Below are 27826 nucleotides of genomic sequence, written 5' to 3' on the forward strand. Positions count from 1 at the left end.
GTTATGGTGTTAGAAATTTCTGGTATAGCACTTGGGAGGCAGAGGCAGGCGGATCTCTGTGAGTTCGAGGCCAGCCTGGTCTACAAGAGCTAGTTCCAGGACAGGCACCAAAAACTACAGAGAAACCCTGTCTCGAAAAAAATCAAAAAAAAAAAAAAAGAAATTTCTGCTATTCACCTGTATTACACTGTGTTTATACTCATCTAGTCATCCATCACATGTCCATAATATTTATTCAACAAGTGTGTATTGTTTGTTTGCTGATTGTCACATATGGAGTCAGAAAAACTATCATGTGAAAACTGAAAAACTTAACAACCAGGCATTACATGTTAAAGCAGTAGGGCATTTTAAGGGCCAGAGAACAACTACACACAATCGAAAATGTCTTAAATAAAATGTTCATTTTATCTCTGTAACTCACAGGGGAAGGAAGGAAGGCAGGAGAATTTTTTTTTTTGTTTATGCCTAGGATTTGTTTTCTTTTCTTTTTTCTTTTTGAGGCAGGGACTCACACTGTGGCCTATGCTGGCCTGGAACTCATTATGTAGCCCAGGACGACTTCATTCTCACGACAATCCTTCTACTTCAGCAATTGAGTTACTGGGATTATGGATGTGTGGTAACATGCCCAACATTGGTTATATGCATATATTTTTTTTTGTTAAGAAAAATCAATATTTGTCTTGATGTCATGTCCTTACCTAGAATACCATTACTTGGGAGGTTAAGTGAGGAGGGTTGTGAGTTAAGGCCACCTTGGGGTACATGGAGAGATCCTGTGTTACATTTTTTTGGGGGGATACCTACTAAGATATAGTAGGTTGAAGTTATATCATATCTTGGGTTTCCTTTATAATAATTGTGTATTGTACATCAGTAAAATTGACAATACATTCATAATTATTAAAGCAGACAGTAATAATCTGTTAATTTCATTGCTGTAACAAATGTCATAGACTAGGTAGCTTAAAACGATAATGTATTTCTGACAGTTCTAAAGCTAAGGTGTCTTAAGGTCAAGAAGTTAGCAGCTGTAGTGTGCAGTGAGGGTTTAGTTTTCCCAGCTGAGTCATATGGTGAGAGGACAGTGGAATCCACTGGACCCTCACCCTGTTCAGTAGGGGTCTCTCAGGACCTAATCAGTCACCCCTTCATAAGCCACACCTTCTAACACCATCCTAAAACTGTTCAGAATTGGATTTCAGAATATGGATTTTGTCAGATTGGAGGACATAAATGTCAAATCATATTGGTCATATTCTTTTTCTTTTCTTTTCTTTTTTTTTTTTTTTTAAGAAATTAAGAATCCTCAGCAGTGGGGCTGGAGAGATGGCTCAGTGGTTAAGAGCATTGCGTGCTCTTCCAGAGGTCCTGAGTTCAATTCCCAGCAACCACATGGTGGCTCACAACCATCTGTAATGAGGTCTGGTGCCCTCTTCTGGCCTTCAGGCATAGACACAGACAGAATATTGTATACATAATAAATAAATAAAATATTAAAAAAAAAAGAATCCTCAGCAGTTAGCTCACTGGGTAAAGTGCATGAGTCATTACATCCAAGTAAAAGTCCTGTATGGTAGTGAATGCATATAATCCATATGCTCGGGGAGTGGCACAGAAACAGATGAATCCCTGGCTTGCTAACTAGCCAGTCTTCCTGAAATGGTGAGCTGGAGCTTCACTGAGAGACCTTAACTCAAAAATAGAAGATAGAAAAAGATAGAGAGACACCTGGCATTGACCTCTGGTCTCTTCATGTCTTTGCATGGGTGCAGGAATACATACATGCATCATACATATGTCACAACATTTCACATTCCACAGACATCTCACACACTGCATACCACATAAACATCACATATATTACACACATATTGCATACACATTACACACACACATCCATTACACACATATCACACACATTACAAATACATTGTATACATACCACACACATCACACATACTACACAATGCTACACACACGCTACATATACATCACACATACACCATACACACATGTCACATACATTATATAGACACCACACACATCACACAATTACATCCACATTGCATACATCATACATCTTACATATATTCACATCATCCCCTACCCAAATTCAGATTTTGTTAGTTTCGTACATGTTCCTAGTGCAGTGAGCTCTTGCACTTTATGTTCATGAGCTTTAAGTATAAGTAGCCTGATTTGTCTTCAGATATATGTATTTATAATGCACAATGAAATGATAGTTTTATAAATTCAATGCTTAGTATTTTCTCTTGTACCATTATTTTATTATTGGGAAGTTTGTATATTGAATATAATGTGTTTTGGTCTATTCCACTCTCCTTCCCTTCCATTGAACACTTTCCCCAATTTCATTCAATTCTCACGTGTTTTCTTCTTCTTTAAATTTACGGTGTCTACTTAATGCCTCTAACAAGCAGAGCAGACCCGAGAACACAGCGAGTCTAGTTGCCGTCAAACAAATCGTAGCACTTTACTCCAAATGCTCTATTCAAAAGCTCTGTCTCCCGCAGGAGCCAGACAGAGATCGCAATGGCGGCACAGCCCCCAGGAAGTCGCGCTTTAAAATGACACAGCGTTTTTTTTTTTTTTTTTTGCTACTGTTGCCGAATCAGGAAATCTCTCTACAGCACGCCACCAACAAACAGCAAAAATCTGTGTTAAACTCTCTTTCCCTTATTTTTAAGCCTTCTCAGGTTTTTTAAGTGGGTTTAGTTGTCCACACGTCTGGGCGCCAACTGTAGTATTTGGGGGGCGGCGGGGCTGCGTCCCCAACACCCCAGCCGCCTGCTCGGCTAGCTTATGCCCCAAAATAATTACACAGACACTGTCTTCTTTTAAGCACTGCTTGGCCCTTTAGCTCTAGCACTTACAGGCTAATTCTCACATCCTGATCAACCCATCTCTAATAATCTGTGAGAACCGGTCTTACCGGGAAGATTCTAGCCTAGTCCATCCTGGGTCGGAGCTTCATGCCGGGAGCGGGGCATGGCGTCTCTCTCAGGCGTCTGCTCCCTAGAGGAGAGCTGTCAAGTCTCTGAGCTCACTTCCTCTTCCTCCCAGTATCCTGTTCTGTTTTCTCCTCCCACCTATCTTCTAACCAATAAAATGGGCCAGGGCAGTTCCTTTATTAGCCAATGACCTTCCTCCATCAAAAAACATTTATATGACATTTCATGTGATGGTAAATTCCTAGACAATATTCGATGGTAAGCAAAGGCTACCTATTAGTATATTTTATAGTATCTATAAGTGACTTCTAAATATTAATATTTTAAAATGTCTAAAGTATTTAAGAATTACGTAGATTATATCAAAGTTTGAGACAAATTTTTGTTTATTCCAGGCTGGCTTCAACTCACTATGTGGATCAAGGGATCAAACTCAGAACTTCATGCATACTAGGTGTGCTAGTTAGGGTTACTATAGCTATGATGAAACACCATGACCAAAAGTAACTTGGTGAAGAAGGGTTTAAACTTCTACATCATAGTATATCATAAGGGATGTCAGGACAGGAACTCGGGCAGTAACCTGGAGGCAGATGCAGAGGCCATGTAGGAGTGCTGCTTACTGACTTACTCTCTCCATACCTAGCCTGCTTTCTTGTGCTAGCCCAGGAATGCGCCACCCATGATGGGCTGGGCCCTTCCCCATTAAGAAAATGCCCTTCAGGTTTGCCTATAGCCTGATATGAAGGAGGCATTTTTCTCAATGGTGGTTCCCTCCCCTCAGATGACAGCATAACAGGCAAGCACTTTACTGAGCCACATTCTCATGCTCGACATTGGTTTTATTTATGTCAGAATTATGAATGGTGAAAGAATGAAAAATTAAGAACTGTACATCAAATAACAAAGATTCTAGACACTGAGATTGAATCCTAGATGACTGACTATTTGGAGTGTTGCAAACATACTAGGTTCAGCCCTAATTTCTGCCATGATTGCTTAATATTTCACCATCTGGTTTACATTTTTATATTAATAGAAAGCCTTAAATCAAGTCCCCCCTCCCCCGGAGGAGGAAGTACTAAAGGTGGCATAATGATGGCTCAAATCTTACATTTAAGCTTTGCTTTAGTTTCTCTGAATTTCATGTGACAGCTTTTATTTGCAGTGACCATTGTTGCACGAATTTGAAAATTCCCGTTGGCTGTCTCCTCTTTCTTTTTTTTTTTTTTTTTTTTTTTTTTTTTTTTTTTATAATTTTTTTATTAAGAAAAGAAGAAAAAAAACATAAACAAAAAACAAGTTTCCACCTCCTCCCAGCCTCCCATCTCCCTCCCCCTCCTCCCACCCTTCTCCCCCTCCTCCCACCCTTCTACCCCTCCCCCCACTCCTCTCCCCCTCCCTCTCCAGTCCACAGAGCAGTCCAGGTTACCTGCCCTGTGGCAAGTCCTAGGTCCTCCCCCCTCCGTCCATATCTAGGAAGGTGAACATCCAAACTGGCTAGGCTTCCACAAAGCCAGCACATTAAGTAGGATCAAAACCCCGTGCCATTGTCCTTGGCGTCTCATCAGCCCTCATTGTTCGCCATGTTCAGAGAGTCTGGCTTTATCCCATGCTTTTTCAGTCACAGTCCAGCTGGCCTTGGTGAGCTCCCAGTAGATCAGCTCCACTGTCTCAGTGGGTGGGTGCACGCCTCGTGGTCCCGACTTCTTTGCTCATGTTCTCCCTCCTTCTGCTCCTCATTGGGACCTTGGGAGCTCAGTCCAGTGCTCCTGTGTGGGTCTCTGTCTCTGTCTCCATCCATCACCAGATGAAGGTTCTATGATGATATGCAAGATATTCGTCAGTATTGCTCTCGGATAGGGTCATTTCAGGTTCCCAATCCTCAGCTACCCAAGGAACTAACTGGGAACCTCATGTTGGGCACTTGGGAGCCCCTCTAGGGTCAAATCTCTTGCTCACCCTAAAGTGGTTCCCTTAACTAAGAATTGTGGTTCCGTGCTCCCCTATCCACCTTTCCTTTATCCCAATTCTCCTGATTCCCCAAGTCCCCCCTCCTTCCCTTCTACCTTTTCTCTCCCCATCTCCCCTTACCCCCATCCCACCCCACCCCCAAAATCCTAATTTTCTCCCCGGCAATTGGGTCTACTTCCCTTAGCCAAGAGGATAACTATATGTTTTTCCTTGGGTTCACCTTCTTACTTAGCTTCTTTAGGTTCACCTATTGTAGACTCCGTGGCCCTAATTTATGGCTAGAAACCAATTATGAGCGAGTACATCCCATGTTCATCTTTTTGGGTCTGGGACACCTCACTCAGGATAGTGTTTTCTATTTCCATCCATTTGCCTGCAAAATTCGAGAAGTCATTGTTTTTTACCGCAGCGTAGTACTCTAGCGTGTATATATTCCATACTTTCTTCATCCATTCTTCCATTGAAGGGCATCTAGGTTGTTTCCAGGTTCTGGCTATTACAAATAATACTGCTATGAACATAGTTGAACAAATGCTTTTGTCATATGATAGAGCATCTCTTGGGTATATTCCCAGGAGTGGTATTGCTGGGTCCAGGGGTAAGTTGATCCCGAATTTCCTGAGAAACCGAAACACTGACTTCCACAGTGGTTGCACAAGATGGCATTCCCACCAGCAATGGATGAGGGTACCCGTTCCTCCACAGCCTCTCCAGCAAAGGTTATCCTTGGTGTTTTTGACTTTAGCCATTCTGACAGGTGTAAGATGATATCTCAAAGTTGTTTTGATTTGCATTTCCCTGATTGCTAAGGAAGTTGAGCACGACTTTAAGTGTCTTTTGGCCATTTGAACTTCCTCTGCTGAGAATTCTCTGTTCAGTTCAGTGCCCCATTTTTTAATTGGGTTAATTAGCATTTTAAAGTCTAGTTTCTTGAGTTCTCTATATATTTTGGAGATCAGACCTTTGTCTGTTGTGGGGTTGGTGAAGATCTTCTCCCAATCAGTAGGTTGCCTTTGTGTCTTATTGACTATGTCCTTTGCTTTACAGAAGCTTCTCAGTTTAAGTAGGTCCCATTTATTCAATGTTGCCCTTAATGTCTGTGCTTCTGGGGTTATACATAGGAAGCGATCTCCTGTGCCCAGCTCCTGTAGGGTACTTCCCACTTTCTCTTCTATCAGGTTCAGTGTGTTCGGGCTGATATTGAGGTCTTTAATCCATTTGGACTTGAGTTTTGTGCACGGTGATAGATAAGGGTCTATTTTCATTCTTCTACAAGATGACATCCAGTTGTGCCAGCACCATTTGTTGAAGATGCTTTCTTTCTTCCATTTTATACTTTTAGCTCCTTTATCGAAAATCAGGTGTTCATAGGTTTGTGGGATAAAATTCGGGTCTTCTATACGATTCCATTGGTCGACTTCTCTGTTTTTATGCCAGTACCATACTGTTTTCATTACTGTAGCTCTGTAATAGAGTTTGAAGTCAGGGATGGTAATGCCTCCAGAGGATCCTTTATTGTATAGGATTGTTTTGGCTATCCTGGGTTTTTTGTTTTTCCATATAAAGTTGATTATTGTCCTCTCCAGATCTGTGAAGAATTTTGATGGGATCTTGATGGGGATTGCATTGAATCTATAAATAGCCTTTGGTAGAATTGCCATTTTTACTATGTTGATCCTCCCAATCCAAGAGCAAGGGAGGTCCATCCATTTTTTGGTATCCTCTTCAATTTCTTTCTTCAATGCCTTAAAGTTCTTGTCAAATAGATCTTTCACTTCCTTGGTTAGATGTACCCCAAGATATTTTATGCTGTTTTTGGCTATTGTGAATGGTGAAGCTTCTCTGATTTCCCTCTCTGCTTCCATATCCTTTGTGTATAAGAGGGCGACTGATTTTTTGGAGTTGATCTTGTATCCTGCCACATTACTAAAGCTGTTTATCAGCTGTAGGAGTTCTTTGGTGGAGTTTTTGGGGTCGCTTATGTACACTATCATATCATCTGCAAATAACGAAAGTTTAACTTCTTCCTTTCCAATTCGAATCCCCTTGATTCCATTATGTTGTCTTATTGCTATTGCTAGAACTTCAAGCACTATATTGAAGAGGTATGGGGAGAGTGGACAGCCTTGTCGTGTTCCTGAGTTAAGTGGGATGGCTTTGAGTTTCTCTCCGTTTAATTTGATGTTAGCTGTCGGCTTGCTGTATATAGCTTTTATTATATTTAGGTATGACCCTTGTATCCCTAATCTCTCCAAGACTTTTAACATAAATGGATGTTGAATTTTGTCAAATGCTTTTTCAGCATCTAATGAAATGATCATATGGTTTTTTTCTTTCAGTTTATTTATATGCTGGATTACATTGATAGATTTTCGTATGTTGAACCAGCCCTGCATCTCAGGAATGAAGCCTACTTGATCATAATGGATAATTTTTCGGATGTGTTCTTGGATTCGATTTGCCAGTATTTTGTTGAGGATTTTTGCGTCGATATTCATGAGTGAGATTGGCCTGTAGTTCTCTTTCCTGGTTGAGTCTTTGAGTGGTTTTGGTATCAGAGTAATTGTGGCTTCATAAAAGGAGTTTGGTAATGACCCTTCTGTTTCTATCTTGTGGAATACATTAAGGAGTATAGGTATTAGATCTTCTTGGAAGATCTGGTAGAATTCCGCATTGAAACCATCTGGTCCTGGGCTTTTTTTGGTAGGGAGGTTTTTGATAACCTCTTCTAATTCTTCGCGACTAACAGGTCTATTTAGATTGTTCACCAGGTCCTGATTTAACTTTGGTATATGATATTTATCTAAAAAAGTATCCATTTCCTTTACATTTTCCAATTTTGTGGCATATAGGCTTTTGTAGTAAGATCTAATGATTCTCTGAATTTCCTCTGTGTCTGTGGTTATGTCCCCCTTTTCATTTCTGATCTTATTAATTTGCAAATTCTCTCTCTGCCGTTTGATTAGCTTGGATAGTGGTTTGTCAATCTTGTTGATTTTCTCCAGGAACCAGCTTTTTGTTTCATTGATTTTTTGTATTGTTTTCTGTGTTTCTATTTTGTTGATTTCAGCCCTCATTTTGATTATTTCCAGTCTTCTACTCCTCCTAGGTGAGTCTGCTTCTTTTTTTTCTAGAGCTTTCAGGTGGGCTGTTAAGTCTCCAATGTGAGCTTTCTCTGTTTTCTTTAAGTGGGCACTTAGTGCTATGAACTTTCCTCTTAGGACTGCTTTCATAGTGTCCCATAAGTTTGAGTATGTTGTTTCTTTATTTTCATTGAATTCCAGGAAGACTTTAATTTCTTTCTTTATTTCTTCCTTAATCCAGCTATGGTTCAATAGTTGACTATTCAGTTTCCATGACTTTGTATGCTTTCTGGGGGTAGCATTATTGTTGAATTCTAACTTTAATCCATGGTGATCTGATAAGACACAGGTGGTTACTAATATTTTTTTGTAACTGTGGATGTTTGCTTTGTTACCGACTATGTGGTCGATTTTCGAGAAGGTTCCATGAGCTGCAGAGAAGAAGGTATATTCTTTCCTATTTGGATGGAATGTTCTATAGATGTCTGTTAAGTCCATTTGATTCATTACCTCCACTAATTCTCTTATTTCTCTGTTAGGTTCCTGTCTGATTGACCTGTCCATTGGTGAGAGAGGAGTGTTGAAGTCTCCTACTATTAGTGTGTGCGGTTTGATGGCTGCCTTGAATTTTAGCAATGTTTCTTTTATGTACGTGGGTGCTTTTATATTAGGGGCATAGATGTTCAGGATTGAGACTTCATCCTGATGAACTGTTCCTGTTATGAGTATAAAATGCCCCTCTCCATCTCTTCTGATTGATTTAAGTTTAAAGTCAACTTTGTTAGAGATTAGTATGGCCACACCTGCCTGTTTCTTAGGACCATTTGCTTGATAGGCCTTTTCCCAGCCCTTTACTCTGAGTAGGTGCCTGTCTTTGTGGTTGAGGTGTGTTTCTTGTAAACAGCAGAATGTTGGATCCTGTTTTCTTATCCAATCTCTTAGCCTGTGCCTTTTTATAGGTGAGTTGAGTCCATTGACATTAAGTGATATTAATGACCAGTGGTTGTTAACTCCGGTCATTTTTTTTTTTTAGTCGTAGAGTTTGTGAGTTTCCCTTCTTTGTTTTGTGTTGGTGAAGGGTCTCTAGATGTCTGAGGTGTTGTGGTCATTGTTGGACTCCTTGGTTAGTGATTTTCCTTCAATTACTTTCTGTAAGGCTGGATTTGTGGCTGCGTATTGTTTAAATTTGTTTTTATCCTGGAAAATTTTATTTTCTCCATTTATAGTGAATGAAAGCTTGGCTGGGTATAGTAATCTGGGCTTGCACCCATGGTCTCTCAGTTTCTGCAGTACATCTAACCAGGACCTTCTGGCTTTCATGGTTTCCATGGAGAAGTCAGGTGTAAGTCTGATAGGTTTACCTTTATAAGTAATTTGGCCTTTTTCCTTTGCAGCTCTTAATATTCTTTCCTTATTTTGTATGCTTTGTGTTTTGATAATTATATGGCGAGGGGATGTTTTTTTTTGATCCAGCCTATTCGGTGTTCTGTATGCTTCTTGCACCTTCATAGGAAAATCTTTCCTTAGGTTGGGAAAGTTTTCTTCTATAATTTTATTAAATAGATTTTCTGGACCATTGAGCTGCCCTTCTTCTCCTTCTTCTACTCCTATTATTCTTAGGTTTGGTCTTTTTATTGTGTCCCATATTTCCTGAATGTTTTGTGATGAGAGTTTGTTGGACTTGCTGTTTTCTTTGATCAGTGTGTTTATTTTCTCTATGGTATCTTCAGAATCCGAGAGTCTTTCTTCTATCTCTTGTATTCTGCTGGTTATGCTTGTTTCTGTAGTCTCTATTCGTTTACCTAGATTTTCCATGTCCAGACGGCCCTCTGTTTGTGTTTTCTTCTTTGCCTCCATTTCAGTTTTCAGGTCTTGAACTGTTTCCATTATCTGTTTGATTGTTTTTCCTTGGTTTTCTAGGGTATCATTCACTGATTTATTCAATTCTTCAAACTTTCTGTTATATTTCTCATCCATTTCTATAAGGGCGTTTTTTACATGCTGTTTAAGGGTGTCAATCACTTTCATGAAGTCAATCTTTTCTCCTTCCTCTTGATTAAGGGGTTCTTGTCCTCCCGTTGTGAGGTCGCTTGTTTCTGGTAGCTTCATGTTGCTTTTCAGCTTGTTGGGCGAATTCTTGCCTTGACGTCGGCCCATCTCTTCTTCCAAATGCTCCCTATGGATCTTCTTTTACCGGATTAGGTCTCCTTGTCTACCAAACGCTGTCTCTCCCCAATGTTGGCTCTCCCAATGCTGGGACTCCCCAATGCTGGGTCTCCTGGCGCCGAAAGATCAGGCCTCCATGCTGGTTGGGCAGCTCGCAGACAAAGCGCCTACCCCGCTTGGTGCAGGCAGGCCACAGAAACAAAGGAACTGCTGCCCCCCGGGAGCCCCGGCTACTCGGACTCAGCGCCCAGATAGGCTGGGCTGGGCGATGCCACGCGCCAAAAGAGGGCAGTGGGGGCGAAGTGGGGAGGGCTCTGGACGGAAGCTGGGTGGGCCAGGAAGAAAGAGGCAGCACCCGGGGAGTAGAGGCCCTGCAGAGAGCCCAAGCAGGACAGGGGGCCAAGAAACCCCCGAGCTCCCCGTCCCAGGCTGGCGCCGTGGGCCAGAAACTCACCCCAATGCTGGGTCTCCTGGCGCCGAAAGATCAGGCCTCCGTGCTGGTTGGGCAGCCCGCAGACAAAGCGCCTACCCCGCTTGGTGCAGGCAGGCCACAAAAACAAAGGAACTGCTGCCCGCCCGGGAGCCCCGGGTACTCGGACCCAGCGCCCAGATAGGCTGCGCTGGGCGATGCTACGCGCCAAAAGAGGGCAGTGGGGGCGAAGTGGGGAGGGGTCTGGACGGAAGCTGGGTGGGCCAGGAAGAAAGAGGCAGCAGAGAGCCCAAGCAGGACAGGGGGCCAAGAAACCCCCGAGCTCCCCGTCCCAGGCTGGCGCCGTGGGCCAGAAACTCACCCCAATGCTGGGTCTCCTGGCGCCGAAAGATCAGGCCTCCGTGCTGGTTGGGCAGCCCGCAGACAAAGCGCCTACCCCGCTTGGTGCAGGCAGGCCACAGAAACAAAGGAACTGCTGCCCCCCCCCGGGAGCCCCGGCTACTCGGACCCAGCGCCCAGATAGGCTGCGCTGGGCGATGCTACGCGCCAAAAGAGGGCAGTGGGGGCGAAGTGGGGAGGGGTCTGGACGGAAGCTGGGTGGGCCAGGAAGAAAGAGGCAGCAGAGAGCCCAAGCAGGACAGGGGCCCAAGAAACCCCCGAGCTCCCCGTCCCAGGCTGGCGCCGTGGGCCAGAAACTCACCCCAATGCTGGGTCTCCTGGCGCCGAAAGATCAGGCCTCCGTGCTGGTTGGGCAGCCCGCAGACAAAGCGCCTACCCCGCTTGGTGCAGGCAGGCCACAGAAACAAAGGAACTGCTGCCCCCCCCCGGGAGCCCCGGGTACTCGGACCCAGCGCCCAGATAGGCTGCGCTGGGCGATGCTACGCGCCAAAAGAGGGCAGTGGGGGCGAAGTGGGGAGGGGTCTGGACGGAAGCTGGGTGGGCCAGGAAGAAAGAGGCAGCAGAGAGCCCAAGCAGGACAGGGGGCCAAGAAACCCCCGAGCTCCCCGTCCCAGGCTGGCGCCGTGGGCCAGAAACTCACCCCAATGCTGGGTCTCCTGGCGCCGAAAGATCAGGCCTCCGTGCTGGTTGGGCAGCCCGCAGACAAAGCGCCTACCCCGCTTGGTGCAGGCAGGCCACAGAAACAAAGGAACTGCTGCCCCCCGGGAGCCCCGGCTACTCGGACTCAGCGCCCAGATAGGCTGGGCTGGGCGATGCCACGCGCCAAAAGAGGGCAGTGGGGGCGAAGTGGGGAGGGCTCTGGACGGAAGCTGGGTGGGCCAGGAAGAAAGAGGCAGCACCCGGGGAGTAGAGGCCCTGCAGAGAGCCCAAGCAGGACAGGGGGCCAAGAAACCCCCGAGCTCCCCGTCCCAGGCTGGCGCCGTGGGCCAGAAACTCACCCCAATGCTGGGTCTCCTGGCGCCGAAAGATCAGGCCTCCGTGCTGGTTGGGCAGCCCGCAGACAAAGCGCCTACCCCGCTTGGTGCAGGCAGGCCACAGAAACAAAGGAACTGCTGCCCGCCCGGGAGCCCCGGGTACTCGGACCCAGCGCCCAGATAGGCTGCGCTGGGCGATGCTACGCGCCAAAAGAGGGCAGTGGGGGCGAAGTGGGGAGGGGTCTGGACGGAAGCTGGGTGGGCCAGGAAGAAAGAGGCAGCAGAGAGCCCAAGCAGGACAGGGGGCCAAGAAACCCCCGAGCTCCCCGTCCCAGGCTGGCGCCGTGGGCCAGAAACTCACCCCAATGCTGGGTCTCCTGGCGCCGAAAAGCTCTCCTCTTTCTTTTTCAGTGTTTTTTTTTTTTTTTTTTTTTTATTTTTCGAGACTGGGTTTCTCTGTAGCTTTGGAGCCTGTTCCAGAACTAGCTCTTATACACCAGACTGGCATCGAACTCACAGAGATTCACCTGTCTCTGCCTCCCAAGTGCTGAGATTAAAGGCGTGTGCTGCCACCGGCCGGCTCCATTGTAGTCTTAATGTAAAGAAGACGGTTACTGGAATTAACCTCTTAACTTTCCTTTGTCACCATTTGTTATGTTTCAGGGTGCCTACTGAGATTTTTATCATTTAATTTCTTTTCTTTTTTTTTTTTTTTGGATTTTTCGAGACAGGGTTTCTCTGTAGCTTTTTTGGTTCCTGTTCTGGAACTAGCTCTTGTAGACCAGGCTGGCCTCGAACTCACAGAGATCTGCCTGCCTCTGCCTCCCGAGTGCTGGGATTAAAGGCGTGCGCCACCACTGCCCGGTTTATCATCTAATTTCTGCAGATTTTTAAGTATCTCAGGCATTTAAAAGTATTCATAACAAAATAATTATTTGAATCATTTTTTGTGGATGCCATATGAATTCTAAACATGTGACCTTGTTGTGCTTGACTCCGCTTCCTCTCCTGAGATGGCTTCATCATTGCCCAGCTCAAATATTGTTTTGTGGTAGTTATCATTACATGGAAATGCTGAATTTCTTGCTATTGTTAGTGATAACTGAATATAAAGACTTTAATAGTTATTACTTTTAATGTTTGTTTCAGTATAGTTTTGAAAATTATATTATGTATGTCTGTTTTTGTGGAAGTATGTGCACATGATCCCAGGTCTCTTCAAAGGTCAGTAGATAGAGTCAGTTCTTTCAGAACTGGACTTACAGGTGAAGGATAGCCTCTGAGCGGAGGTTCTGGGAAATGAGTGTGGGCCTTTCGCAGAGGCTCTTCTTCACTGATTTTTCTGCCCCTGCTCTTGAACTTTAATGTGGGAATGATTAGAACGGAAAAATAGAGAGTAGGAGGCTAACAGCCAGGCACATGTTCAAGGGGTCCATTACTAGCTGGCTGGGATGTTTAAGTAGTTGGCTATGGAAGAAGATGAAGTGATTGTGGCAATTCGCTGCTTACAATCACTGTTTGCCTCATGAAATTACTTAAGAGAATAGGATTGTTACTTGTGTTGGCATGCTTTTTGAAGTCTTTGGAAATTAGTGTTTCATAAACCAGAAATGTCCTGTTCCCTTTTTTATATTAAAAATTGTAGAGTAGGACTGAAAAAAATCCCTTTTGGGATGTATTTTAGTATTTCCTCACTAGAGTGGAAACGACTGTGAGCATTCTATGTACCTTTTTGCTGCATTGAACTTAGGGTGTCAGCATGCCAGTGGATTTGTGTATATCTAGTTCTAAACAAAATAACAAGTCTGAAGACATTTGTTTAGACCCTTAACCTGATTGAACAGATTGCATAAAATAAATGTTATGGCCATGTGGATCAAAGGAAAATCTTATTTTCCATAGGAAGTTGCTTTCACTTTTTATTGTGTTAATTTTTTCCCAATTTCTACATCAGTTACTTCTAATGAAGAAAAATTTAAAAGAAACTTTGAGCATGCAGTTGTCTTATTTTGCGCCAACTTTATAATTACTTGTATCTCTCAGACTTGACTTTAATTGTCACATGATAATTTCTATAACTTATTGACTGTAGAAGATGACACTATGTATTTTTAAAAGAATAACTTTTTTGTTGTTAGCTTTTTAGTTGGAGAAGGAGCCTACAGATGGGCAGTGGATCATGGGATACCCTCTTGCCCTCCTAGCATCATGACCACAAGTGAGTAAAACCTTCCTGAGTTAAGCTGTGTGAACAACAAGCCTAAAGTGTTACATTACTTCTGTTCTCATACACAGGTAGAACACTTATGTTGAAATATTTAGAGGTAAAAGCCCAAATTTACTGATTTTTTCCATCTTTTTTTTTTTTTCTGGAGGTTTCTTCTTTGCTTTTTATTTTTAATCAGTCTTACTCTGTAACCAAGGTTGGTGTGGAACTTACCATATAGCTCTGGCTGGCCCTGATTGTAAGGTTCTCCTCTTAATTGCTAGGATTGCAAGTATGAGTCACTATTCCAGGTCTGAAAGTATTCCTGCAGCCTCATTCTTAGGTGACGTATATGATTGTGAATAGTAAAGCAACAGTGCTCTCTTTGAAGGATGCGGGAGGATTCCTAATTGCTCTTGAGCTGAGGAAGGATTACTTTTGGTTTTAGATTGGTTTATTTTTGTGTGTGTGGGTGTTTGTCTGCAGCTAAGTCTGTGTACCATGTATGTGCGGTGGGCCAGAAAAGGGCATCAGTTCCCCATAGCACTGGAGTTATAGCTGATTGTAGGCTACCACTTGGTTGCTGGCATGGGACCTGGATCCTCAGGAAGAACAGCAAAGGCTCTCAACTACTGAGCTATGTCTTCAGCCTCTTGCTTTGTATTTAGAGTCAGGATTTTGTCACTTTGTGCCTGAAGATGGTCTGAAACTTACTATGGAGCTCTTGGGGTGTAGTAATTGGAGCGGCGGGGCTTCGTCCCCAGCACCCCGGTTGCCTGCTCGGCTAGTTTATGCCCGAAATAACAACACACAAACTGTATTCATTTAAACACTGCTTGGCCCATTCTCTTCTAGGCTAATTCTCACATATTAATTTAGCCCATTTCTAATCATCAGTGTATGGCACCCCAAGGTGCGCTTACCAGGAAGATTCTAGCCTATGTCCATCCTGGGTCGGAGCTTCATCCTGGGAGCGGGGCATGGCGTCTCTCTCAGGAGTCTGCTCCCGAGAGCAGAGCTGTCGAGAGTCTGACCTCACTTCCTCTTCCTCCCAGCGTTCTGTTCTGTTTACTCCTTCCACCTATCCTCTAACCAATAAAATGGGCCAGGGAAGTTCCTTTATTAGCCAATGACCTTCCTCCATCATTGGGGTTGAAATGAGAAGGGCCCCATAAGTGAGTACATTTGATTGTTTGGTTTAGGGGTTGTGACCTTAGGAAGAGGTCTGTCACTGGGAGTGGGTTTTGCGGCTTCCCATGCCAGGCTCTGTCTTGCTGTCTCTTGATCTCCGTCTTGCTCATCAGTTGTAAGCTGTCAGCTACTGCTCCAGTGCCATGCATGCTTGCTACCGTATTTCCCACCATAATGAAACTGTAGGCAAGCTCCCAGTTAAACTCTTTCTCCTGAGTTGGGCACAGTGGTGCTCACCTTTGATCCCAGCACTTGGGAATCAGAGGCAGGTGGATCTCTGTGAGTTCAAGGCCAGCCTGGTCTACAGAGCAAGTTCTAGGACAGCCAGGGAAATCCTATCTCAAAAAACTGGAAAAAAGGCCTTTCTTCTCTAAGTTGCCTTGCTTTTGGTGTCTCTTAGCTACAACTGAACAGTAACTGAAGGAGTAGCTCATGCTGTCCCCAGACTTCATTCTTCTACCTCTGCTGCCCAGTTCCTTACCTTATAGACATAGGGCACAATGCCCCTGACCCTGAGGAATCAGCAACAAAAATTTTAGGCCTAGTATTATGAAAAAGATACATGAATTAAAACTGAAAAACCTCATAAGTAAGGCAATGATACATAGTTCAGTGTGAAGTAGTTTTGTTAAATTCAGAACCACAGCATACTAACATATTCATATTCCCTCCCTCCCTCTCTCTCTCTCTCTCTCTCTCTCTCTCTCTCTCTCTCTCTCTCTCTCTCTGCTTTTCGAGACAGGGTTTCTTTGTGTAATAGCCCTGGCTGTCCTGGAACTCACTCTGTAGATTAGGCTGGCCTCAAACTCACAGAGATCCGTCTGCCTCCCAAGTGCTGGGGTTAAAGGTCTGCAACACCACCGCCCAGCCTGACAAAGTTTTCTATAGAGGTATATAAAAGGTAATTTAAGCATTTAATTGAATAGCAATAGCAAGCAATGAGTAGTTTGAAGTGAACTCACTCCTATCTGCTACACCTAGGAGGAGCACGAAAACACATTCCTAGAGCAATTCTGAGTTTTGAAGAAACTGAGGTCACAAGACTTTTGTCTTGCTTTCTTGGATGTTCTCAGGCACTCAGAATTCTCACTTGACTACATTCCTGGACCTATTCTGACATAGGTTGGTTTGATGTGATTGATTCCTTTATTACCAGAAGATAGAAGCTGTGCTTTCTAACTATATGGTCTTAATTAATACTGAGTGAATAATAACAATGTTGATAATAATAATAATAATAATTAGAATGCATCAGTTATTTGTTTCATTGCTGTGACAAAATACCCACCAAAGCACATTTTGGAGGGAAAGGTTTATTTTGGCTTATAGTTGGTTCATGGTACACCACGGCTTGGAAGGTATGATGGCAGGAATAGGAGGTTTCTGGTCATATTGTCACCCGGGTTAGGAAGCAGAGAGTAATGAATGCTTATGTTTAAGTTGCTTTCTCTTTTTTTTTCAGTCCATAATTACAGTCCATGGAATGGTGCCACCCAAATCTAGGCTGGATCTTTCTATTTCATGTAACTTAATCTACACCCCTCACAGACATACCCAAAGTATTTTTATGGTTATTGTAAGTCCCATTAAGTTGACACTAAAGATTATTCACAAACAATAGTAATAATCAATACGATAGGAAATATTAGCAAATACAGTATATATATTATAAAAGCATATTATTTAAACATTTATTTTTTAAATTAAAAAATCATGACATATCTATCTATATATTTTAAGGTACATTTTGTTGCTTTGATTCTGTATGCATTCTGTGGTGGTGAGATCAGGCTAATAGCTTATCATGTGTGTGTGTGTGTATATGCATGTGCATGTGTGTGGTGCTTCCAGTGGGTTTTCTAGCAATGTCTCAGTTAGGATGCCACTGTTAGAGCTGAGCTTCAAGAACACCGTTATTTTCAAATACCTCTTTCATGTTGACTTTTTGTGATGTCACCCACTCCCTCCCGCCTTCACCCCTAGCGGCCACTAATTTATTACCCATCAGTATAATTTTGTCATCGTAAGATTGTTACATAACGCTACCAAATAGAGCCACTTGTGCCAAGCCTGATGACTTGAGTTTGATTACGTGGACCACATAGGGGAAGTAGAGAGCCAACTCCTGGAATTTGTCCTCTGACCTCAATATATATTCCATAACATGTCCATGCTATTGCATATACATTATTTTTATATTTACATTAGCTTTTTAAAATTAATTTTTATGTGTTTGTTAATATTTATTCCTCATTTATTTATTCCTTTAGCTTTTATTTGCTTGATAGTTAAGTGATTTTCGTCTCATTTTGTAAGCTATGTATGTAGTTTTTGCTATTTTCTTTAAGGTTGTGGTTATCATGGAGGTTAAATTTAATACATTAAGATTATAACTTAATTGAATTTGTGCTATTTTCATGGGACCATATTAGTAAGTTTTATTGTTATGTACCTCTGTCACCATTCTCTTTTAGTTATTAATGTCTCAAAATTTCATAATAGCCAATGATAGTTTAGCAAATACAGTAGGTGTCACCAAGACTGACAGCCTGATGTCCCAGCTTCTGTCTCAGATACACATGTTACAAGGAAAGAACTGATTCCTGAGAGTTGTTTTTTTTTTTTCAATTGCCTTTCTGTCTGGATAATATGTGGCCAAACACCAAAGAAGAAGAAACTTAAGGAGAAGGACCTTGTTCTGGCTACATATGAGGGGCACTGTCCACCCACAGTCAGGAAGCAGAGAGAATAAAGACTGGTTCTCAGCTTGCTTTATTCTTCTGGTTCTGTCCAGGACCACAGACCATGCAGTGGTATACCAACATTCAGGGCAATTCCTCTCTCTCCAGTTGAAACTCTCTGGAGTCCTCTCAGAGGTACATCCAGGGGTATTTCCTCGGTGATTCTAAATGCAGTGCAGCTGACAGTGAAGATGAGACATCATCTGCACCGAGGTCACTGTTTCCTCCTCTGATCATACAGATAGCATGAACTCTCCAGTTCGCACTCATCCTGTGAACACTTTCTCTCCTTCAATCTGGACACAAGGTTAAGACTTGAAGCCTCATCTCATTCTTTGTGGTAGCTAGTTTCACTGTTCATGTGGGGTGTCAGCCTCCGGGATTCTCTCCTTCTCTTGTAGCGCATCTCTAACACACTTTCTAGTGCTCTCTTCCCTATGTTCATCTCTTAGGTCTATGCATAGAGATGGTCACGGGTCTCCAGGTTCCCCGCGCCCTGTCTCCCTTCAGAACTCAGTTGTTTCTCTGATTTGCCCTTTTTCTTAAGTTTCTAAACTTGTGCTATTTGTTTCGTTTTCCAGTTTTGTCAGCGTACCTTGGAAAGACTTTTAAAAAGCAGAAGTTCAACAGTGCCTTTTTTTTTTTTCCCCTAGGAAGACGTTTCAAAATTATCTCTCTGGCCTTCTTACTCTAATAATTCTAAAGTGTTATTTTTGTTCTTCTCTTTTGTAGGATTCAGCTTAGCTGCATTTAAAAGGAACAAGAGAAAATTAGAACTGGCAGAAAGGGTGGAAACAGACTTCATCCAGCTAAAGAAAAGAAGACAATCAAGTGCAAAGGTCAGGAGATGTCTGAAGTGTTTGCTCATGCGTGGTAGTGATACTGCTGACCTGCCTTTAGAACAGTACAGTCCATTTGAAACATAACATATGCCATATATATATTTTAAAGCAGAACAGAGCTGGTGGGGCTCATTAAGTAAATGTACCTACCACCAAGCCTGATAACCCCAGTTCCTTCCCCAGAACCCACATGGTAGAAGGAGAGAACTGACTTTTATAAATTGTCCTCTGATCTTCAGGTGTGTGTTGTGACAGTCACTTATTTTGCAGATGTGCATGCATATATAATACATGTATAAAAATGTAATTTAAAAAGTTAAATTTGAGTTGGGTGTGGTGGCACATGCCTTTTTCCCAGCATTCAGGAGGCAAGTGGCTATCTGAGTTTAAGACCAGTCTGATCTACAGAGCAAGTTCCAAGACAACCAGGGCTACACAGAGAAACCCTGTCTCAAAAAGAAAAAGAAAAAAGTAAAATTTGATTGTGAAGAGAAACAAGTGAAATGAGTTTTAAAATGTAAACAAAACAATAGAATTAATTTTAATAACATATATTAAGAGATTAAAATCTTTTGAAAATAGCTTTTGAACTACAATCAGTGTGAAAATTAATAATGAGCTATTTTAAAGTTTTGTTGAAGGATGGCAAGATGGTTCGGCATATAAAGGCACTTGCTGCCTAGCCTGATGACCTGAATTTGATGGTCATTGTAGATGGGTAGAGCAGACTTCTAGAAGTTGTCCTTTGGCCTCCACATGTATTCTGTGGCATGTGTATCCAATCACATAAATATAAACAAATAAATATGTAAATGAATGCATGTAATCAGATTAACTGCTGAAAAATAAATTTACAGATTTAGTTATTAGAATCATACTTCGTAGTGGCTAAAAATGTTTCAAAATGGAACTTAATTTAAATTGAATAAAATAAGAAACTTAGTTTTTCATTTGCCCATTCTTTATTTCACTAGCTCAGTGGCTACCAAAATGCCGTATGAATATTGTTTTGTTTTGGTCCTTCTGTATTACTTACTTTTGAGAGTAGAGCGAAGCTGAAAACTTCAGTGTTCTTCAGCCTGTGGGTTTAGGGCTAGCACACAGCTCATGGTCGGTGTGTCATGTCACATCGTCCTTTGGTGCACCTGACCTCTCTCTAGTCATTCTGTCATGCCTCATGAACTCCTTCATGCTCCTTTCAAAGTTTTGTGTGCTTGCAGTTAAGTAAAAAAACCCATCTTTCATAGTAATAGGTATTTTCTCAGTATGTTTCCTCGCAGGATAATTCATCCACTAATTTAGTCCAGTTCTGTTTGGATGTCTCACAACAATGGATTTTAGGAAACAAATAAATAAATTAATAGACAGATTTGATGAAAGCTGGTGTAGTCTGGTTCCTCTATTTGTGTTTTTGCATCCTTTATGATACCTGGGTAAACAAATTCAGGCCTTTTTGCATTTTGAAAAAAGTTATGAGTATCTGGCCTGCCTGTGTGAAAGCCAAGTGAGTATTCAGGAGGTTGAGTAGATGGGCCACAGGCCACAGAGTATGACCTTGTCCCCAAAACAAGATGACATAGTATGCAGCTTCATCTGTTTTCACAACTGTGTGAACTCTTGCAGCCCCAGTCATATCAAGGCACAGAACATTTCAGGTTTTGTTGTCCTGCAGTTAACCCCAACCTAGTGGCCATTCTTCCACTTTATCCCACCACAGATGTTTTGTGCTGCTGTTGTTTGGAATGTGTTCTCTTTTGTTTACTCTTTCACAGAATAGTTTTAGATGCCCTGTTATTAGTCCCTTAAAACAAATAGGTAGCACTAAGTAATATTTCCTAATGTGCATAGACTATAATTTGCTTATACTGTCTCCTGTTGCAGATTGGCTATTTCTGGATGTTTACTATTAGGAATAATGCAGCTGTGATATTTTTACAGTTCCTTTTTATGGTTATTAGTTTAGGATTCTATGCATAGAAATATTGTGTTTTACAGAGGCTGTTTGTAGCTGGTCATTACCTATTCAGACCACTTTTTTTAATTCTGAAAATAATTGTGTGCCAGCTAATAATAAAACAGAGCTGAAACTGCAGTCAGGACATGAAATAAATAATAATAATAATAAAGAAAACAGCGGTGAGCAAAATGTTCTAGTGAGATTTTATGTTTTAGTGAACAGAGACATAAAAATACATAATTACGTTATTATGTTCTGTAAATTTTCATTCTAATTTATTTATCTTATATGCTGACTGCAGTTTCCCCTCGCTCCTCTGCTTTCATTCCCCCCACAACCTATGCCTCCTCTGTTTCTGTTCTGAAAGGGGCAGGCCTCCATGGTTATCAGCAAAGTATAGAGCATTGAGTTGCCATTAGACTAAGCACCTCCCCTTCTTCTTAGACTGGGCAAGGCGATCCATTATGAGGATAGGTTACTAATGGCCTGCCAAAGCATTGGGGACAGATAGTCCCTACTCCCATTGTTACAAAGGAGTTCCACAAATACATCAAGCTACACAACTGTCACATATATATAGAGGGCTTAGGCTGGTCCCATGTAGGCTTCCTGGTGTGTTGCTTCAGACTTTGTGAGTTCCTGTGAGCCAGGTTAATTGTTTCTGTGGGTTTTCCTCCAGTATTCCTGACCCCTCTGGCTCCTACAATCTCTCCTCTCTCTCCTTAGCGGAACTCCCCAAGCTTGGCCCAGTGTTTGGCCATGGTCTGTAAATCTGCTTCCATCAGTCACTGGATGTAGGCTCTCTGCTGATAACCAGGATAATCACCAATCTGATCACAGGGAATGACCATTTCAGGCTATGTATCCACCATTGCTAGGAGTCTTAACTGGGGTCATCCTTGTAGATTTGTGGAAGTTTCCTTGCACTGACGCTGAAATGTCCCCCCTTTCCAGTCATCTCTTAAAGTATTCTCGCCCTCCACACATCCCCCAACCAAATTCCTCAAGTTTCCATGCCCACCTACCCCCAAATGACTCAGGAAAGCTTTCTTATTTTCCATTCCCAGAGAGATTCATGCATTTCCCCATCTTGGGCCCTCTTCTTACCTAACCTCTCTGGGTCTGTGGATTGTAGCATAGTTATCCTTTATACTTTAGAGTTAATATCCACTTATCAGTGAGTACATACCATGTTTGTCTTTCTTGGTCTTGGTTACCTCACTCAGCATGATTTTTTTCTAGTTACATCAATTTGCCTTCAAAATTTCTGGTGTCATTGTTTTTAACAGCTGAGTAATACTCCATTGTGTAAATACACCAAATTTTCTTTATCTATTTTTCATTTGAGGGGCATCTCAGCTGTTTCTAGGTTCTGGCTATTACAAATAAAGCTGTTATGAACATAGTTGAGCAAGTGTCCTTGTGGTATGATTGAGGATCTTTTGGGCATATTGCCCAAGATTGGTATAGCTGGGCCTTGAGGTAAATTGATTCCCCGTTTTCTGTGAAACCACAATATTAATTTCCAAAGTGGCTGGACAAGTTTACACTCCTACCAACAACGGGGAAGTGTTCCTCTTGCTCATTATCCTCTCCAGCATAAGCTGTCATTTGTGTTTTTGATCTTAGCCATTCTAGCAGGTGTAAGCTGGAGTCTCACAGTTGTTTTGATTTGCATTTCCCTGATGGCTAATGATGGATGAACATTTCTTTAAGTTTTCTGTACCATTTGAGATTCTTCAGTTGAGAATTCTCTGTTTGGGTCTGTACCTCATTTTCAAATTGCATTATTTGCTTTTTTGATGTCTAGTTTTTTGAGTTCTTAATATATTTTGCAGATTATCTGCCAGGTGTGAGTTATGTTTTATAATTGTTAAGGGGGAAAAAAAAGAGAAGAAGATGGTATGATACAGTAGCCTAAATGTGAGAGTCTGAAGATAAGATTCCCTCCATTAGGGTGATCAACAGAGATTCCCTTGCGTTGACATGTTTGCCCTCTGCATGATGGGAATATGCTTTATAAAAATAAAAGTAGGATTCCCCTCTGTATACTGTGAATATGCTCTATTACTGTTGATGAATAAAGAAGCCTATGGCAAGGCAGAATATAGCAAGGTGGGAAATCCAAGCAGAGATAGAGGAGGAAAGAAGGCAGAGTCAGGTAGATACCATGTAGCTGCTGCCCAAGAAACAAGAAATAACAAACCACAAGCCTCATGCTAAAATACAAAATAGTAGAAATGGGTTAATTTAAGATGTAAGAATTAGTTAATAAGAAGCCTGAGCTAATAGGCCAAATATTCTTGTAATTAATTTAGTTTCTGCATGATTATTCGGGTGAGAGTGGTCAGAAACAAAAGTGCAGTCTCTGCTTACAAGTGAATTTTTACACTTTTTACAAGTGTAATACTCATTCTGTAATACTCAGAATGACCTGTGTCTACAAAGGCCATTGTGGAGGGTTGTCATAGAGTGGGATGAAGAAAAGAGTCAGTGTGAGCAGCGGTGGGTGGTGTGGGATGAAGCTGAAGAGGCAGATATGGACTAGATCCTTCAGAATAGAATGCATGTGGAAGGAAGTTTCAGCTTTATTTCACAGATGAGGGAGGGGGACTTGATCGGGGGGAGGGGGAGGGAAATGGGAAGCGGTTGCGGGGAGGAGGCAGAAATCCTTAATAAATAAATAAATTAAAAAAAAATAAATAAAAAGATTTAAGCACAATAAAAAAAAATACAAAAAAAGAGCTACCTTTTAGTGTGCTGTGCTCCTGTTCCTTTCAGCCAAATGCATCAGTATCCTCATTGTGATCATTGCTTTTTATTATTAAAATTATATAATCTGTTATTTTATGTTGGACAAGAATAATGCATTTAAAAAGAGAGTTGTCTGCTTGAAAACTAAGGATTGTTTGAATATTGAGTGCTCTACTGGAAAAGTTAATTGAAAAAGCAGAATTGGCTTCTAAGACATTGAGGCAGGCGGATCTCTGTGAGTTCGAGGCCAGCCTGGTCTACAAGAGCTAGTTCCAGGACAGGCTCCAAAACCACAGAGAAACCCTGTCTCGAAAAACCAAAAAAATAAAAAAAATATAATTATGGGTATGTGAGCTAGAAAGATTGGAAACCATAAAAATCTATACATACTTTATTCAGTTTTGTTAGTTATCCTTATTTATTGTTCACTTTTACATAATGTGAAACTCAAAATAATAGGGCATTTTATTCTGTTACTCAAGAAAAACAGTATGGAACACTGCCTGCAGATTTACATTCAAAGAAAAGGCTTTCATTCTATCAAAAGATCAGCTATGCATGTATATGAGCAGAAGAGTATTTACCTAAAATATAGAAGGCCCTGGGTTCAATCCTCAGCACTATGAAAAATAGATTAAAACATTAATGTATTATTGAATTTTTCATCACCAGCAAAATGCCCCAAAAGATTTGCTTGCAAGGAGGAGAGTTTCATTTGGGTTTCAGAGATTTCCTGTGGCCATTTGGACTTTTGCTGTTAATGCCTTTAATGAGGCAATAAATTATGACTGTGGCTACCATAAAGGAAACTTGCTCATTCCATGGCAGCCAAGAAGCAAAGACAGAGAAAATGGCTAAGGTCTCTATCTCCTCTTCAGGCACTTAGTTTCTTAGTGTTTTCGTTCCATTTCTTTTTTTTTTTTTTTTTACTAAAGAATATTTACACTTTAATGATAAACTTACAGAACCAAAGTTCCCGCGTGGCACAGGAGGTAGGAAGGAAAGGGGCCGGAGCCGCCTCCCGCACGCCCATTTATCTATAGGCATTCGCCCGAGGCAAACCCCGCCCCTCGTTCCATTTCTTAATGGTTCCACTACTTTTCCAGTAGAGCACCAGGCTAGCAACCAAGTGTGTGACACAAAAGGACATTATAACAAATACTACATCTAAAGTATGCACATCTACTTTTTCTCATGGCGAACAATGAGGGCTGATGAGACGCCAAGGACAATGGCACGGGATTTTGATCCTACTTAATGTGCTGGCTTTGTGGAAGCCTAGCCAGTTTGGATGTTCACCTTCCTAGATATGGACGGAGGGGGGAGGACCTAGGACTTACCACAGGGCAGGGAACCCGGACTGCTCTGTGGACTGGAGAGGGAGGGGGAGAGGAGTGGGGGGAGGGGGAGAAGGGTGGGAGGAGGGGGAGAAGGGTGGGAGGAGGGGGAGGGAAATGGGAGGCTGGGAGGAGGTGGAAACTTGTTTTTTGTTTATGTTTTCTTTTTCTTCTTTTCTTAATAAAAAAAAATAAATAAATGAGAAAAAAAAAGAATGTTAAGATCTGGGACAGCAGATGGTATAGATTTGGGAAGAGTTAATGGACTAAATTGACAGTGATTATATTCAAAATGTGTTGTATAATATTTTCAAAAATTAATAAAAGTATTTTTAATAGAAAAAAAACTTTTGAAAATTTAAACCAACCTGTCATTGTTACTATTGGAAAGCTTGCTGTGATAGGTAGAAATATTAACAGTGAGTTGGTTATATGAGCAACTACATGTTTATGGACAGGAGTTTTATTTATGGGCAGGGTGGGAGGGTGATATCTATGATGAAATTGTTGACATCAAAAGGAATATATATATATGTAAATTAATATGGATATATATATATATCCATATTAATTTACTCCCTGAAAAGTGAGACCATGAGAGATTTACACCTGAATCTCAAGCCAATTCAAGATGTAGATACTGGTGGGGCTGGAGAGATGGCTCAGAGGTTAAGAGCATTGCCTGCTCTTCCAAATGTCTTGAGTTCAATTCCCAGCAACCACATGGTGGCTCATAACCATCTGTAATGGGGTTTGGTGCCCTCTTCTGGCCTGCAGGCATACAGACAGAATATTGTATACATAATAAATAAATAAATATTAGAAAAAAAGATGTAGATACTGGGAGAACAAGGAACCACCTGAAGAAGGAGGAGGAGGCACAGCTGAGGCAAAGGTATCAGGATGCATATAAAAGAGGGAGGGAGAGGGAGAAGGAGGGAAAGGAGAGAGCACTGAGAGAGGAATATTTATTTCCAAGAAAGTCTATGCTGGGTCACAGGCTGCTGAGAAGTGGCTGTTGGATTTGACCTCTAGAGACTGTTTTGGATGGACCGTATTTGTGATGCAGTCATGTATTGGAGATGAACATGGCATGGGTTGGTCAGGGAGAAAAAGGGTCAGTGTAGCTCTTGAGAAGTTTGTCACAGAGGTAAGAGAGACCATGAGGAGGAGTTGATGCCATGCTCATTAATTTCTGTGAATCAACTCAGTTTTGTGAGTTTAGTTTCTAGCTGTAGGGTTTTGTAGATTTTTAAGGTCTCTGTAGTATTTAAAGTGAGAAATATAGGTTTTTAGGAATTATCTATTCTTAATGATTGGTATTTCTGTTTTTTCATGATTGTTTATTTTTTTTGTGACGTACATTGTCAGACAGGAAAGATTACTATTTAACTGTTATTTTGTATTTTTTTTGTTGTTGTAATATAGCTTAATATAAAAATAGTAGTGAACACTTGACCCTGTCCTCTCTAGGTGGGCCTACTTTTGGTATCTTCTGTCTCTTATTGTATATAGATACTCCATATTTTCTGTGTTCTGAGAAAAAAGTAAAAGGTAATTGAGTCAGTACTAATCTTTATCATATCTGGGGGAAGGAACAGTCCTCTTGTAATAACATGATCAACTCATTGGGAGACAGACTGAGTTACTCATGGCTGACAAGACCTTTGCATTTAGAACACAGACATGGTGCACACCATAGTCTAGATTTCATAAATATCAATTTCAAACAGCTAGTCCTGGATGTGATTGGAAGGGATTCTTATTCTTAGAGTATTAAAGAAGTTGGGGATACTGTTTGATCTCAACATTTTTGATGTTTCAGATCCCCTTTTCCTTTTCATTTTTCACAAGCATATTGCCTAAATAGTTTCCATCTCCTTTTCTCTAATAACAGATTTTGCAGTTGAATGTGTATAGCTGTCCCTTGTCTCATCCCACCACAAGCATAAAGTAGTCTAATTGGTTAATTATGTTGCCTTTTAGGTAAAGCAGTTTTTATGTAGGACAGTGTAGCAAATGCTCGTCAGACCTTGTGCATTGTGCAAGCATGTTTTAGTGTTCAGTTTTTATCAAAGAAATTTAGAAAAATAAGCACTGCTTTTGTGCTTTCCTACCATGTCGTGTGTTCAAAACCACTCTAAAGAGATGCTACAACATTTAATTTTGGTTCTTTAGCCACCACACAGGGACATTAAATTGGCCACATGTTTCAAAAAGGAAATGTTGGGACTTGCTTTGTGCGCTTCATATAAATATATTCTATTCTTTTGAAGTATATTGTGGGTAATGTTTTCCCCCTTTCCCCTCCATCTTGAAGTTATTATGTAAGTGCTTAACTGCATCATACTAAATCACTGTATTTTTTTGGGTGAGAGGTAGGTTAAGATCAAAGAAAACGAGTGCCCCCAAAACAACATATTTTCTTCAGATTGTTCCCTTTATACATGTCTGTGCATTTTGTGTTCAAGGAAGAGTGTCATATTATTCTCTTGAAATTTACTCACTTTGTCTGATTCTTTGTTTCTCAAGAAGATGGTTAATATGTGGGTATCTGAGTTAACAGAAGTGTGGGCTTCTATTACTTTTGGAAAGAGATGTACATTACACATTAGCTCTGTAAAATGGAAAATTCCTTCAGTGAAGTGACTATCTTCCTTTTAAAATCATTGCCTTAAATGGTAGGTAATATATTACAAAATTGCAACAACCCCATCTAAGAACATCTTTATTATTTGATGAGCCTACACTGAAGCTTTCCATGTTAATTGGTAGATAGGTCAGTCATTAAATC

General features: G+C 41.5%; 1 protein-coding gene across 6 annotated transcripts in view; it reads left to right on the forward strand.

The window, feature by feature from the left end:
* Window positions 1-27826, forward strand: part of Tasp1 (taspase 1) — a 231598-nt gene that overhangs the window by 60738 nt on the left and 143034 nt on the right. For all 6 annotated transcript variants that reach the window (XR_005976046.1, XM_041670827.1, XM_041670829.1 and 3 more), the window contains 2 exons: window positions 14143-14222; window positions 18875-18981. Coding sequence is in view for 5 of the 6 variants with exons in the window: in XM_041670827.1 (XP_041526761.1) it covers window positions 14143-14222; window positions 18875-18981 (187 nt within the window). In the remaining variant the exon portion in view is untranslated. The remainder of the gene's footprint in view (window positions 1-14142; window positions 14223-18874; window positions 18982-27826) is intronic.

The sequence above is a fragment of the Microtus oregoni genome, unplaced genomic scaffold (genome assembly GCF_018167655.1).
Source record: "Microtus oregoni isolate MIOR12 unplaced genomic scaffold, Mior012 000020F_ref0000438, whole genome shotgun sequence".
NCBI lineage: Eukaryota > Metazoa > Chordata > Mammalia > Rodentia > Cricetidae > Microtus > Microtus oregoni.